At 42.0% G+C, this 16,157-nt stretch overlaps 1 protein-coding gene across 4 annotated transcripts in view; it reads left to right on the top strand.

Moving 5' to 3' along the window:
* Positions 1 to 12,291, top strand: part of ABCB6 (ATP binding cassette subfamily B member 6 (Langereis blood group)) — a 39,678-nt gene extending 27,387 nt beyond the window's left edge. For 3 of the 4 annotated variants that reach the window (XM_056536852.1, XM_056536850.1, XM_056536849.1), the window contains exons 12-20: positions 963 to 1,026; positions 1,999 to 2,084; positions 2,512 to 2,569; positions 4,980 to 5,084; positions 6,145 to 6,319; positions 6,826 to 6,938; positions 8,514 to 8,608; positions 8,847 to 8,915; positions 11,303 to 12,291. In XM_056536852.1, coding sequence (XP_056392827.1) covers positions 963 to 1,026; positions 1,999 to 2,084; positions 2,512 to 2,569; positions 4,980 to 5,084; positions 6,145 to 6,319; positions 6,826 to 6,938; positions 8,514 to 8,608; positions 8,847 to 8,915; positions 11,303 to 11,459 — 922 coding nt within the window. In that variant the 3' untranslated portion in view covers positions 11,460 to 12,291. The remainder of the gene's footprint in view (positions 1 to 962; positions 1,027 to 1,998; positions 2,085 to 2,511; positions 2,570 to 4,979; positions 5,085 to 6,144; positions 6,320 to 6,825; positions 6,939 to 8,513; positions 8,609 to 8,846; positions 8,916 to 11,302) is intronic. The other variant, XM_056536851.1, reaches the window with a different exon arrangement.
* The last annotated feature ends 3,866 nt before the right edge of the window (positions 12,292 to 16,157 follow it).

Below are 16,157 nucleotides of genomic sequence, written 5' to 3'. Positions count from 1 at the left end.
TTTTTTTTTTTTTTTTTTATTTCATCCCACAAATAATTTTTTTTTTTTTTTTGTTTCACCGCAGGTTATATTGTGAAATAAGTGATACCATTGCAAAGTACAATTGGTGCTGCAAAAAACAAGCCCTTATATGGGTCTGTAGGTGCAAAATCTAAAGAGTCATAATTTTTAGAAGGGAAGGAGGAAAAAGCAAAAATGGAGTCCTTAAAGGGGTATTCCAGGAAAAAACTTTTTTTTATATATCAACTGGCTCCAGAAAGTTAAACAGATTTGTAAATTACTTCTATTAAAAAAATCTTAATCCTTTCAGTACTTATGAGCTGCTGAAGTTGAGCTGTTTTTTCTGTCTAAGTGCTCTCTGATGACACCTGTCTCGGGAACCGCCCAGTTTAGAAGCAAATCCCCATAGCAAACCTCTTCTAGTCTGCTGACATCTCTGCTTGTCTCAGGAACTGCACAGTGTTGCCAGACAGAAAACAACGACTCAACTTCAGCAGTTGATAATTATTGAAAGGATTAAGATTTTTTAATAGAAGTAATTTGCAAATCTGTTTAACTTTCTGGAGCCAGTTGATATATATAAAAAAGTTGTTTCATGGAATACCTCTTTAAGGTGAAAATAGGCTGAGTCCCTAAGGGGTTAATGCATGGAGTAGTGTCTGTGCTACTCTTTATCAGGCTGCTACTCTAAGCTTGTGCCTATACACAGCAGCCAAGCTGATGAAGCAGTGCTGCAGTGTAAAGTATGGGTGTCAGACCACATAAGTCTCCCATAGACAATGAAGCCAAACTGGAGTCACTGATTATAGCCAGCTACTAAAACAAGCGCTTTACGGAATTGTTGCGAGTCCCACAGACTTGCATGGGACTGCCGGTAATTCCGTTGACGTTCACTCTTAGCAGCGACTACTTTATAGTTACATTTTAACTTCACCTCAGTTATATCTTAAATCTCTCTTCAGGATGATTCAGAATTCCTTCATTGACATGGAGAACATGTTTGAGCTGTTTAATGAAGACCATGAGGTGAGTGGTCCTGACTTACAGGGGTACTCCGACAACAGGGAGATAAAAAGCAAAACTTTAAAAATGCTGCAGAAGTGTATAGCATTGCTTACATGTCTGCACCAGTTCATGCATTTGTTTTGGGGGTCTTAGTTCTGTCCTCCTTAGTTACGCAGTTGCTCAGTACTACAATTCCCAGAATTCTTTGCTTTCCCTTAGCTGTTCATCACAGCCCTCCTACAGTGCTCCTGCCAGTACCCTGCCCAGAGCTGCTGCGGAACATTTTAGTACACAGACTATTGCTCTGCTTGTCAGTAAATCTTCAGCACCTGCAGTACTCATCCACTGTCTGCTCCTCTGCCTGTAGTATTGTTTAGCACATGCTGCAACCACAACTCATTCTCCCTAAAGGTCCCACTAAAGATATATATGTATATGACAAGGCGATGGTGATGTAGCTATAAGGCCTGGTCAGAGGTCGTGACATCACTAAGGGGGTGGGGCTAGAGCTTAAAAACAAGATCCAGCTTTACCTCCTGAGACCGCAAAGGATGATGTGTTGTCTCGGGAGAGAGGGAGCAGTCGGGAAGCTGCTTCAGAGCCCACCACACTGACAATAAGAGGACTTCACAACTTCCTGTTAGGAGAGGGAGGAGCCGGGGAGCTGCTGAGACAACACCACACTGACAATGAGAGTACTACACAACTTCCTTTTAGGAGAGGGGGGAGCTGCTGAGACAACACCACACTGACAATGAGAGGACTACATATGTTTTTGTAGTAAATTTGCACGGGCAGAGTTAAATAATTAAGTTCTGTCTGCCTGCAGCCACCACTAGGGGGAGCTTACTGAATACTGTGTTATGATTGATTGGAATGTATACATTGTATGCAGTAAGCAGTAGATAATTGTAGATACATTGTGATATTGTTCAGATATTAAATGTTTATTGAGGTGCAGGTTTTGATCATTTTCCTCCTCCAAATCTGCAGGTGAAGGATGCGGTGAACGCCCCGGGCCTGAGGTTCAGATTCGGAAAGATAGAGTTCGAGAATGTTCATTTCAGCTACACAGATGGGTATGAGGGTCACATTGGCCGTAATTCCTCTTATATTTGCAATTTTTTATACAGTAAAATTCCTATAATTGCCCTATGAATAGGCCCTGATGTGCTGGAGTATCAAATACTATCGATTAGGATCTCAAATATAGCAGTGTTTCCCCAACCCGTGTGCCTCCAGCTGTTGCAAAACTACAACTCCCAGCATGCCCGGACAGCCGTTGGCTATGGATTAGGATCTCAAATATAGTAGTGTTTCCTAACCAGTGTGACTCTAGCTGTTGCAAAACTACAACACCCAGAATGCCCGGACAGCCTTTGGCTGTCCGGGCATGCTGGGAGTTGCAGTTTTGCAACAGCTGGAGGCACATGGGTTGGGGAAACACTGTTCTATAACATTGTATGATTATTGCTCTTTAACATCTTTTCTTTTCCTTTATTACAGGAGGGAGATTCTACGTGACGTCTCTTTCACTGTGATGCCGGGGCAGACAGTCGCACTGGTGAGACGCCCATAGTACTTAGACTTTACCCGAGGGGATCAGATTAATATGAATCCTGAAATGGGTCACTGTTCCAGTGGCCTCATGGATCTAAGGCTGCATTCACACCACGTTTTTTGCAATACAGTTCCCGTATCAGGTTTTTGATGAAAAACGGATTCCTCAAAACGTGTGTACAAATTTCAACCCGTATACAGTTAAAATCCTCTCCAAATTCACTCCATTTTGAATAAAGTTTCACTTGTTCGATTGAAATTCCAAGAAAAAAAACTGTGCAAAGTCAAAAACCGTATGGTGAAAACCGGATGGAACCATACGCACATACAGTTCTGTACGGTTCCCATTGACTCTCATTTTTAAGAAAAAACGTACACGGTTTAATACAGTTTTTCACCCGGACCAAAAAACGTGGTAGACTACGGTTTTGGGTACGGGTAAAAAAAAACTGACAAAACCGTACAGGATGCAAAACGGACACAACCTGATGCATCTTTTGGCATACGGTTTTCAATGTAGAGTCAATGCATACGGTTTTCAATACGGTTCTGTATGGTTTTCACATTAAAAACGTATACGGGAATTGTATTGTAAAAACGTGGTGTGAACGCAGCCTACTAGGGGTGTGAATCGCCAAGAATTTGGCGATTCGATTCGAATCGCGATACCAGTGTGGCGATTCGATATATCGCGATATATCGCGATACCGTCTAGGTGACGATACATCGCGATATATCGCCCACCTGGGAGCATTCATAGATCCCAATAGACGCCGCTGTCAGCTTTGACAGCGGCGATCTAGTACTCCGGTGCTCACTTTTCTCATGTTATCCCGTCCGGGCTGCAAAATAAAATAAAACGCACTTTATCTTACCTGCCAACGAGCCCGCGGAGCTCCGGTACAGTCCGGTACAGGTGTTCGGTCCCCGGGCTGTATTCTTCTTACTTCCTGTTAGTCCGGCACGTCACATGGAGCTTCAGCCTATCACCAGCCGCAGCGATGTCCCGCCTCCGCTGGTGATAGGCTGAAGCTCCATGTGACGTGCCGGACTAACAGGAAGTAAGAAGAATACAGCCCGGGGACCGAACACCTGTACCGGACTGTACCGGAGCTCCGCGGGCTCGTTGGCAGGTAAGAAAAGTGCGTTTTATTAAAAATTCCACATCCCTAAAAGAATCGATTCAAAAATATTTTGAATCGATTCTGTATCGGCAAATGAAAAATCGCGATTATCGCGAGAATCGATTTTTTCTTACATCCCTACAGCCTACGCAACAAAGTTTTTATTTATTTTATTTTTTTATTTATAAATCTTTATTATTTTCCATTGTTCATACACATAAATAAACAAGAAAAAATTCAATCCACAGAATATTCTTATAAATTACCATATTCATCCCACAAAAAAACGTTGCTGCTTAGATCCATGTGGCCACTGCAGTACTGGAACAGTGACCCACTCCTCCGTGTGGCTGCATCTAGAACTGCAGTCTGGCTCTTGTCTGTGACTTCTGAGCTATTAAAGGGGTACTCCACTGGAAAATGTTTCTTTCTTTTTTTATATCAACTGGTGCCAGAAAGTTAAACAGATTTGTAAATTACTTCTATTAAAAAAAAAAATAATAATCTTAATCCTTCCAGTACTTATCAGCTGCTGTTATGCTCCACAGGAAGTTCTTTTCTTTTTGAATTTTCTTTCTGCCTAACCACAGTGCTCTCTGCTGACACCTCTGTCAATTTTAGGAACTGTCCAGAGCAGGATAGGTTTGCTATGGGGATTTGCTCCTGCTCTGGACAGTTCCTAAAATGGACAGAGGTGTCAGCAGAGAGCACTGTGGTCAGGCTGAAAGGAAATTCAAAAAGAAAAGAACTTCCTGTGGCTCATAACAGCAGCTGATAATTATTGGAAGGATTAAGATTTTTTAATAGAAGTAATTTACAAATCTGTTATTTTCTGGCACCAGTTGATTAAAGTTATTTTTTTTCCAGTGGAGTACCCCTTTAATACCGTGTGTTGATGGTGCTCCACTGTTTATGAAACTCTATGGTAGTGATGTAAATGGCATAAAACAGCCCGCTCAGCTGTGAAGATGATTGGAATAAGAGCCTATTCACACTATGTATTTTCTGTGCGGAGATATAGTAGGATTCTGCTTCACCTTTCACACTATGAAAATTCCGGACCCCAGACCCCACTAAAAGAATGAGCATGTTTATTCTTTGGGCAGAATGTGCTTGGAAATGCATTGCCGTCTAGGGAGACTGCGCACCTCTGAGCGGTCCTAGCGCCGATTTGTCCAGCCGGTGCCCACTGCAGATGGAATCTCTGCCTGCAATATCTCTGGGTGGAGATTCCGTAGTGTGAATGAGCCCTAACACTTTAAGCTTAACCCTCGCTGTTCTTTTCAATAGGTGGGACCTTCTGGCTCTGGAAAAAGCACCATCATACGGCTGCTCTTCCGTTTCTATGATGTCAAAGGCGGCGCAATCCAGATAGATGGGCAAGACATCTCCTCAGTGAGCGCACAACTTCTGTCTTCATTGTTTTCTCTTTGTGATTCTTACTATTATTCAATAGCTATTTATCTATCTATCTATCTATATCTATCTATCTCATATCTATCTCATATCTATCTATCTCATATCTATCTCATATCTATCTATCTATCTCATATCTATCTTGTTTCTATCTATCTCATATCTATCTCATATCTATCTATCTTGTATCTATCTATCTCATATCTATCTCATATCTATCTATCTATCTCATATCTATCTTGTTTCTATCTATCTCATATCTATCTCATATCTATCTATCTTGTATCTATCTATCTCATATCTATCTCATATCTATCTATCTATCTCATATCTATCTCTCTATCTCATGTCTGTCTATCTATCTCATGTCTGTCTATCTATCTCATGTCTGTCTATCTATCTCATGTCTGTCTATCTATCTCATGTCTGTCTATCTATCTCATGTCTGTCTATCTATCTCATGTCTGTCTATCTATCTCATGTCTGTCTATCTATCTCATGTCTGTCTATCTATCTCATGTCTGTCTATCTATCTCATGTCTGTCTATCTATCTCATGTCTGTCTATCTATCTCATGTCTATCTATCTCATGTCTATCTATCTCATGTCTATCTATCTCATGTCTATCTATCTCATGTCTATCTATCTCATGTCTATCTATCTCATGTCTATCTATCTCATGTCTATCTATCTCATGTCTATCTATCTCATGTCTATCTATCTCATGTCTATCTATCTCATGTCTATCTATCTCATGTCTATCTATCTCATGTCTATCTATCTCATGTCTATCTATCTCATGTCTATCTATCTCATATCTATCTATCTATCTCATGTCTATCTATCTATCTCATGTCTATCTATCTATCTCATGTCTATCTATCTCATGTCTATCTATCTATCTATCTATCTATCTCATGTCTATCTATCTATCTATCTCATGTCTATCTCATATCTATCTATCGATCTCCTATCTATCTATTTCATATATTGATATTTCTCGATCTCTCTCGCATTTCTCCTCCTATCTATCTTCCAGGTCTTGCAGGCATCTCTTCGCTCCCATATTGGTGTAGTTCCCCAGGACACCGTACTGTTTAATGACACCATCCGCAACAATATCCGCTATGGCCGAGTCACCGCCACAGATGAAGAGGTGGAGCAGGCAGCCATGGCAGCTGATATCCATGATCGCATCCTGACTTTCCGTGATGGTGAGTGACTATTCTCCAGGCCGCATTAGCAGAGCGCCGACAACACTGATCAATGTTATTTCATGTCATAGTTTCCTATGGGGACTAATAAATAGTAAAAGTTTTAAAGGGTGTAATGCAGTGTTTTTCAAACAAGGTGCCTCCAGCTCTTGCAAAACTACAACTCCCAGCATGCCCGGACAGCCTTCGGCTGTCCGGGCATGCTGGCAGTTGTAGTTTTGCAACAGCTGGAGGCCCCCTGGTTGGGAAATGCTGGCCTAATATGTATGGAGATAGATTCATGGTCCAATTAGACAGTCCAAATACCTTATCTTTATGGATACAGCCGTACAATACAGGATATAAGAGAAGATAAGCTGCACCAGTGGCAACCGCTTATCTCTATTCAGACTAACATACATATCTAGGCTGTACATAAGTATATACTGGAGAAGCTGCTTATTGCTGGTCTGACCTATATTATATCCATGGGCAGCTCTTTGCTCATCATAAGCTTTGATCTGCAGGTTATGAAACACAGGTCGGGGAACGAGGTCTAAAGCTGAGCGGCGGAGAGAAGCAGCGAGTCGCCATTGCGCGAACCATCCTAAAAGCCCCACAGATTGTCCTGCTAGACGAGGTAAATCTCAAAAGCTTCAAACCAGATCTGGGGTTTAGATTTTTTCATTCAGTATTAGGGAATCGGTCTGTGTGCGATCTGTGTCTTATACAGTGTTTCCCAACCAGGGTGCCTCCAGTTGTTGCAAAACTACAACTCCCAGCATAGTTGTAGTTTTGCAACAGCTGGAGGTGCACAGTTTGGAGACAACTGCATCTGACAGTCCTCTGTGAGTTAAATACATCAGCTAGACACATCTCACTTCTGCTGTGCTACAATGGTTTTGTGCAGGAATAAGGTTGTTACAATGTATCAGTGCAGGAATAAGGTTGTTACAATGTATCAGCACAGGATTACATGTTGCTACAATGTATCAGTGCAGGAATAAGGTTGTTACAGTGTATCAGTGCAGGAATAATGTTGTTACAATGTATCAGTGCAGGAATAATGTTGTTACAATGTATCAGTGCAGGAATAATGTTGTTACAATGTATCGTACAGGAATAAGGTTGTTACAATGTATCAGTTCAGGGCTAAAGTTGCTTCAATGTATCAGCGCAGGATTACATGTTGCCACAATGTATCGGTGCGGGAATAAATGTTGCTACAATGTATCAGTGCAGGAAGATAGTTGCTATAGTGTATAAGTGCTGGAATAATGTTGTTACAATGTATCAGTGCAAGAATAGAGTTGTTACAATGTATCAGTGCAGGGAAATAGTTGCTACAATGTATCAGTGCAGGAATTAGGTTGCTACAATGTATCAGTGCAGGAAATGGGTGGTTACAATGTATCAGTGCAGGAATAAAGTTGCCGCAATGTATCAGTACAGGAATAAATTTGCCGCAATGTATCAGTGCAGGAATAGAGTTTCTACAATGTATCAGTGCAGGAAGAAAGTTTCTACAATGTATCAGTGCAGGAATTAGGTTGCAACAGTGTATCAGTGTAGGCAGACAATTGCTACAAAGTATCAGTGCAGGATTACTTTGCTACAGTGTATCAGTGCAGGATTACTTTGCTACAGTGTATCAGTGCAGGATTACTTTGCTACAGTGTATCAGTGCAGGATTACTTTGCTACAGTGTATCAGTGCAGGATTACTTTGCTACAGTGTATCAGTGCAGGATTACTTTGCTACAGTGTATCAGTGCAGGATTACTTTGCTACAGTGTATCAGTGCAGGATTACTTTGCTACAGTGTATCAGTGCAGGATTACTTTGCTACAGTGTATCAGTGCAGGATTACTTTGCTACAATGTATCAGTGCAGGAATTAGGTTACTGCAATGTATCAGTGCAGGAATAGAGTTTCTACAATGTATTAGTGCAGGAAGAAAGTTTCTATAATGTATCAGTGCCTGAATTAGGTTGCAACAGTGTATCAGTGTAGGCAGACAATTGCTACAATGTATCAGTGCAGGATTACTTTGCTACAATGTATCAGTGCAGGAAGAAAGTTGCTCCCCGGCATTCTGGGAGTTGTAGTTTTGCAACCGCTGGAGGCATCCTGGTTGGGAAGCACTGGTCTGAATAGAAAGCTGTTAAGGTCCTATTGACTATAGTTGCACATTGATTGCCGTCTCCTCTTTCTAGGCTACTTCTGCCCTAGATACAGAAACTGAGCGGAACATCCAGGCGTCTTTAGCCAAAGTCTGCGCTAACCGCACTACTATTGTGGTGGCCCATAGGTAAGACTACAGAGTGATGTTTAAGGCAATGTTTCCTAACCAGTGTGCCTACAGCTGTTTCAAAACTACAATTCCCAGCATGCCCGGACAGCCTTTGGCTGTCCGGGCATGCTGAGAGTTGTAGTTTTGAAACAGCTGGAGGCGCACTGGTTGGAAAAAACTTAGAAAATGCAGTCAGAAGACTCTCTATCTTAAAAAATACAGCTATGTTTGATCTTTCTAAAATCTCTCTTTCCAGACTGTCCACAGTAATCAGTGCAGATCAAATCCTGGTTCTGAAGGAAGGACAGATCGTAGAAAGAGGGAGGTAAGTGCCCCCGACAGCAGCATTTAAACTGTGTACGGCACGCGTCATTGGTTGGTACAGTGGCTGAATCCCTTGTCATGGCAGGCTAAGGCCACGGAGGCCATCCATTACTATAGCCTGTCTATGGAAGACTGCAGCAATAGAGTGCCAATCTAATGAATCAATGTAAAACTATAGTGTTACATTGATCTGTATAAGCATTGAGCAATCAAATGATTGCTCGTACAAGTCCTCTAGGGGGATTACAAAAAAAAAAAATTGAGAAAACTTTTGACAAGTCAAAAGTTTTCATTGGTCAGGGTCTCAATGCTGAGACCCTCAGTGATCAGGAGAACGTACAGGGTTAAAGGGGTACTCCACTGGAATTTTTTTTTTTTTATATCAACTGGTGCCAGAAAGTTAAATAGATTTGTAAATTACTTCTATAAAAAAAATCTTAATCCTTCCAGTACTTATCAGCTGCTGTTATGATCCACAGGAAGTTCTTTTCTTTTTTCTTTTCTTTTCTGACTGACCACAGTGCCCTCTGCTGACACCTCTGTCCATTTTAGGAACTTTCCAGAGCAGGATAGGTTTTCTGAGGGGATTAGCTCCTACTCTGGACAGTTCCTGACATGGGCATCAGGTGTCAGCAGAGAGCACTGTGGTCAGACAGAAAGGAAATTCAAAAAGAAAAGAACTTCCTCTGAAACATACAGCAGCTGAGAAGTACTGGAAGGATTAAGATTTTTTAATAGAAGTAATTTACAAATCTATTTAACTTTCTCGCACCAGTTGATTTAAAAAAAAAAAAAATATGTTTTCCAGTGGAGTACCCCTTTTAAGTGTGCTTTACCTGCATGGCTCTTAGGCGGGAATTTTCAAGCAAAATCCGGTGAAAAAATTCCACTTGCAGCAGAATCCCATGGTTTTTGATGGAATTCAGCTGCACCGTCCACACGGCGGAATTTCGAAATTGCGATTCCGGTTTCCGCTGGAAGAATTGACTTGTCAATTTTTTTTGGCAGTATCCGCATGGAGATACATTGCCGTCTATGGAGACGGGGCATCTCCTAGCGGTCCTAAGTGCCGGCATATTCAAACCGGCACATTCAAACCGGCACCCTCTATTTGCGGAGTGTCCGCCTGTGTTTTTTGCTAAATTTTTGGCGTGTGGACATGGCCTAAGCGATCCTTATTTCACTGCTTTATTATTTGGGAGATTAGTCAAAACCTGTCCAGAGGAAAAGTTGCTGAGTTGCCCATAGCAACCAATCAGATCGCTGCTTTCATTTATATAAAGGCCTATGAAAAGTGAAAGCAGCGATCTGATTGGTTGCTATGGGCAACTCAGCAACTTCTCCTCATAGTGACCTCCTCCAGTCGCACCCATAGGAATATATGGACGTCCTGTGACCCCGGACCCCTTGGCCTTGTCATTCCAGTTCTATGGTAGGAGACCTCCTGGCCCTCGGGATTATTTTGGCACGGTTGTACGTATTTTCTTGCCGTACCTGACACACAGCAGTGAGGGGGTCAGACCTATTTTTAGGGCTAAGATAATAGGATGGAAATACTGAGCACTTCAGCGCGGTAGGAATGTGTCGCCAGTGACTGTAATCCTCTGCAGAGTTTATGATGGACTCCATAACGCTCAATGTAAATCTAGGCCAGCGTTTCCCAACCTATGTGCCTCCAGCTGTTGCAAGACTACAACTCGCAGCATGCCCGGACAGCCGTTGGCTGTCCGGGCATGCTGGGAGTTGTAGTTTTGCAAGAGCTGGAGGCGCTCTGGTTGGGAAACCTACCCTATAGTGTTAATCCCTGTGCAGGGAAAATAGTGCAGAGGATGCAGCAATGGATAAAAGTAATGGATAAGGATCTGGATATTGGTGGATGAAAGACTTAAAGGGGTTATTCCAGGGAAAAACTTGGCTACAGAAAGTTAAACAGATTTGTAAATTACTTCTATTGAAAAATCTTAATCCTTTCAGCACTTATGAGCTTCTGAAGTTGAGTTGTTCTTTTCTGTCTAAGTGCTCTCTGATGACACCTGTCTCGGGAACGGCCCAGTTTAGAAGCAAATCCCCATAGCAAACCTCTTCTACTCTGTGCAGTTCCCGAGACAAGCAGAGATGTCAGCAGAGAGCACTGTTGCCAGACAGAAAAGAACAACTCAACTTCAGCAGCTGATAATTATTGGAAGGATTAAGATTTTTTAATAGAAGTAATTTACAAATCTGTTTAACTTTCTGGAGCCAGTTGAGATATATATATATATATATATATATATATATATCAAGTTTTTTCCTGGATAACCCCCCCTTTAACAACATTTTTACAATGGCTGCAGCTTTCTTATCCCTACCAGTTCTCTATTTCTCATTGTCCCTTTCCTCTATTTCCAGACACGACGAGCTGCTCGCCAAAGGAGGCGTCTACGCCGGAATGTGGCAGAAACAGCAGAGCGGCCACGAGTCGTCATCCGACTCAGAGTCTGAAAGAAAGGATCGGGCGTCAGAGAAACTACAGCAACCGAAACCGGCGCTGAGGAAACCGCATTAGACCGGACACGGACATCACCGTCGTGGACAATGCCGGCGGCCGCAACCAAATCGTTCTCCCTCCTCTTCGTCATTCTGGGGGGGGGCGGGGGGAAGTGACCGGATTGAATATTATAGGACGCTACAAATATTCTTCCCCCTATGGAGCAGAGCTTAACATTTTTAGGAAATTCTCTCAGGTTTTTGACCATAGAAATGAATGCAGGCGCCACGTGTAAAGGGACACGGAAAACCTCAAGATGAATGTAAGCTATTGTCCTCTGTTATCTACCACTACAGCATTCTTCACTGAAAAGACGGACTGCCCCCCATGATCGCTGCTCTGACATGTCTCCACTACCAGACGGATCTACATCATATGTATTAGCCGCTCCATTATTATAAGCTGCCCTGCCCCTAGTGGCCCTTTAATGTAACTGCAGCTCTAAAGCACACCGCCACTCGAAACGTAAGAATGGCGCTAAGCTCGGTTTCCCTGTCCCAAGTTACAACTATAGGGGAACAGGAAGCTGAGTTGTTGGATGCTGTATGCTATTCAGTGACATAGTAAAGGCTGTAAAGCAGTGTTTCCCAGCTGGTGTGCCTCCAGCTGTTGCAAAACTACAACTCCCAGCATGCCTGGACAGCAAAAAATCAGTGTTTTTCAAACCTGTGTGTCTCCAGCTGTTGCTAAAATACAACTCCCAGCATCCCAGGTGAGCCAAAGGTCAGTGTTTCCCAAACTATGTGCCCCCAGCTGTTGCAAAGCTACAACTCCCAGCATCCTAGGCGAGCCAAAGGTCAGGGTTTCCCAACCCATGTGCCTCAAGCTATTGCAAAACTACAACTCCCAGCATGCCCGGACAGCCGTTGGCTGTCCGGGCATGCTGGGAGTTGTAGTTTTGCAACAGCTGGAGGCGCACTGGTTGGGAAACTCTGCTCTACAGTGAAAGGTGTCTCATGAAGACATCCCACTGTCCTGTTGGGGTATATAGAGATTATGAAAGGGGGTCCCCCCCCCCATCATCCCCTATAAGTGCATCTCCCATACTGGTGGACTCGAACAGTCCATCTATTCCAACATGAGTTCCAACCTTTCCAGCCGTTGCAAAACTACAATTCCCAGCATGCCCTGACAGCCTTCTGGAGAGCAGTGGGTTGGAGACTGTTGCTATAGATCAGTCTTCTCCCACCTTTTGATCTCCAGCTGTTGCAAAACTGCTACTCCCATCTTGAGAACAATGGGTTGGAGACTACAAAAGACTACTACTGCAAAACTACAACTCCCAGCATGCCCTTGGGAAGAGCATTAGGTTGGAGATGATTGCTATAGATCAGTGCTCTCGTGTGGTCTGCCAGCTGTAACTAAAAACTGCAACTCCCAGCATGCCTTACAGCAGAAATGGGTTGCTTTTATATCAGTGAGTTCGACCTCGAAGCCCTCCACCTGTTGCAAAACTACAACTCCCAGCATGCCCAGACAGCCGCAGGTTGGTGATTACTGCATACATAAAGGACCACTATATGGCATCATATCTCCCCTAAAAGCAATGAAGCAAGCAATACAGTATACCAATGACCTCCAAACTCTGGACCTACAGATGTAAGAACTACAACTCCCAGCATGCACAGTCTGGAGACCACTGCAGTATACGATGGAGCAATTCTACCATTTTTGCCAATATTCTGTTAAATTATGAAAAAAACGCTTTCTGTCCCTGTATATTGGAGACCTACAATAGGTGCGGTATGGACCCTATAGACTTTTACACTCGCAATATATTTAACGTCTCCTTACAACCTGGAACTTGTTCGGAGCCTTAATACAGCTGCACCAAAGCCTAAGGGGTACTCCGGGGAAAGACAATTTTGTTTCCATTTCAACTGGCTCCGGAAAGTTAAACGGATTTGTAAATTACTTCTTTAAAAAAAAAAATTATCCTACCAGTACTTATCTGCTGCAGAAGTTGAGTTGTACTTTTCTGTCTGACCACAGTGCTCTCTACTGACACCTCTGTCTGTCTTAGGTAGTGTACAGAGCAGGATAGGTTTGCTATTGGGATTTTCTCCTACTCTGGACAGTTCCTGACATGGACAGAGGTGTCAGCAGAGAGCACTGTTGTCAGACAGAAAAGAACAACTCAACTTCAGCAGCTGATAAGTAGTGGTAGGATTAAACGGGTACTCCGGTGGAAAACATTTATTTATTTTTTTTAAATCAACTGGTGTCAGAAAGTTGTAAATGACTTCTATTAAAAAATCTTTCCTCTTCCAGTTCTTTTTAGCGGCTGTATGCTATAGAGGAAATTCTTTTTATTTTCTTTGTTTGTCCACAGTGCTCTCTGCTGACACCTCTGTCCGTGTCAGGAACTGTCCAGAGCAGCAGAGGTTTGCAATGGGGATTTTCTCCTGCTCTGGACAGTTCCTGACACGAACAGTGGTGTCAGCAGAGAGCACTGTGGACAAGACCAAAAGAAAATTCAAAAAGAAAAGAATTACCTCTGTAGCATACAGCTGCTAAAAAGTACTGGAAGGATAAAGATTTTTTTTTTTTTTTTTTTATATAGAAGTAATTTACAAATCAGTTGATTTAAAAAAAAAAAAAAATTTAATAAATAAAATGTTTTCCACCAGAGTACCCCTTTAAGATTTTTTTTTATAGAACTAATTTACAAATTTGTTAAACTTTCTGGAGCCAGTTGATATGAAAAAACATTTTTTCACCGCAGTACCCCTTTTAAAGGGGTTATCCAGGAAAAAACTTTTTTATATATCAACTGGCTCCAGAAAGTTAAACATATTTGTAAATTACTTCTATTATAAAAAATCTTAATCCTTTCAGTACTTATGAGCTTCTGAAGTTAAGGTTGTTCTTTACTGTCTAAGTGCTCTCTGATGACACCTGTCTCGGGAACCGGACAGTTTAGAAGAGGTTTGCTATGGGGGTTTGCTTCTAAACTGGGCAGTTCCCGAGACAGGTGTCATCAGAGAGAACTTAGACAGAAAAGAACAACCTTAACTTCAGAAGCTCATAAGTACTGAAAGGATTAAGATTTTTTAATAGAAGTAATTTACAAATCTGTTTAATTTTCTGGACCCAGTTGAGATATATATATAATATATATATAAAAAAAAGTTTTTCCCTGGATAACCCCTTTAACAAAAATGCAGTGTGAACGAACCCTAAAGCACTGGGGTCAGGACGCCAATTATTGCAGGAATCAAAAATTCCAGCAGGTAACTCCGACACATGGATATGAAGCATTAGGGGACATGTTGGATTTTACTCCTTTTTTTATTTATTTTTTTGCTTTTTTACTTGGCTTTTACTGCATTTGCTGTATGTACATAGCAGCCAATGTATAAAGGGGCTCTCTGCCTACATGATACCTCATACACACCTTTTGACGTGTGTGTGTATACGGAAACCTCTACTGTGACCTCAGGTGTGGATGACCTACAAGCCCCATTGCTGATTTTTTAGATTATTTTGTACAATGACACGGGTCTATAGATTACTCAGTGGGGTAGGGGGTGAATATTTATTCTAGTATGAATAAAGAATAAAAATTGGGAAATTACTGCGTGTGTTCTCTGTCTGATCTAACATAGACTAGACCAGTGTTTCCCAACCAGGGTGACTCCAGCTGTTGCAAAACTACAACTCCCAGCATGCCCGGACAGCCTTTGGCTGTCCGGGCATTCTGGGCGTTGTAGTTTTGCAACAGCTGGAGGCACCCTGGTTAGGAAACACTGGACTAGACAGTCTTAGATTGCATCAAAATGTTACCAGTGGTGCATCCTTCACTGTGTGCTGGGGCTATACCCCCCTCTGAGATGATGTAGTTAAAGGGGTATTCCAGGAAAAAACTTTTATTTTTTATTTTATTTTTTTAGATCAACTGGCTCCAGAAAGTTAAACAGATTTGTAAAATACTTCTATAAAAAAAAATCTTAATCCTTCCAATAATTATCAGCTGCTAAAGTTGAGTTGTTCTTTTCTGTCTAAGTGCTCTCTGATGACCCGTGTCTCGGGAGCTTTCCAGAGTAGAAGCAAATTCCCATAGCAAACCTATTCTGCTCTGTGCAGTTCCCATGGGAATTTGCTTCTACTCTGGACAGCTCCCGAGACAGGTGTCATCAGAGAGCACTTAGACAGAAAAGAACAACTCAACTTCAGCAGCTCATAAGTACTGAAAGGATTAAGATTTTTTTTAATAGAAGTAATTTACAAATCTGTTTAACTTTCTGGAGCCAGTAGATATATGAAAAAAAAGTTTTTTCCTGGATAACCCCTTTTTAATGGGATTTTCCAGAAATAGGAAAAAAAAAAAACTAATTTTTTTTTTCCGAAAACAGCGCCACTTCTGTCCTCAGGTTGTGTGTGGTATTACGGCTTGGCACCATTCACTTGAATGAAACTGAGCTGCAATACCTCACACAACCTGAGGAAAAGGGGTGGTGCTGTTTTTGGAAGATATCATCAACGGTGTTTGTTATTCTTGGATAACCCTGTAAACAGAGCTTTTCAAAGTGTCGCAACACATAATGGTGTCAGCGACAGTCCGCAGCCATGTCACCGGACCATCCCACAGGAGCTGTCATGATCTTGTTAAATTTATAATCCTCCCAGATCACTGCCCCCATCATGATAAACCACCCCCGGCCTTTATTTTTATTATTTTTTGTAGTTTTCTACCTTGATATTGCTCTGTATTTT

This window comes from Hyla sarda, chromosome 8 (genome assembly GCF_029499605.1).
Source record: "Hyla sarda isolate aHylSar1 chromosome 8, aHylSar1.hap1, whole genome shotgun sequence".
Lineage (NCBI taxonomy): Eukaryota > Metazoa > Chordata > Amphibia > Anura > Hylidae > Hyla > Hyla sarda.
This window is presented reverse-complemented; position numbering and strand designations above follow the sequence as displayed.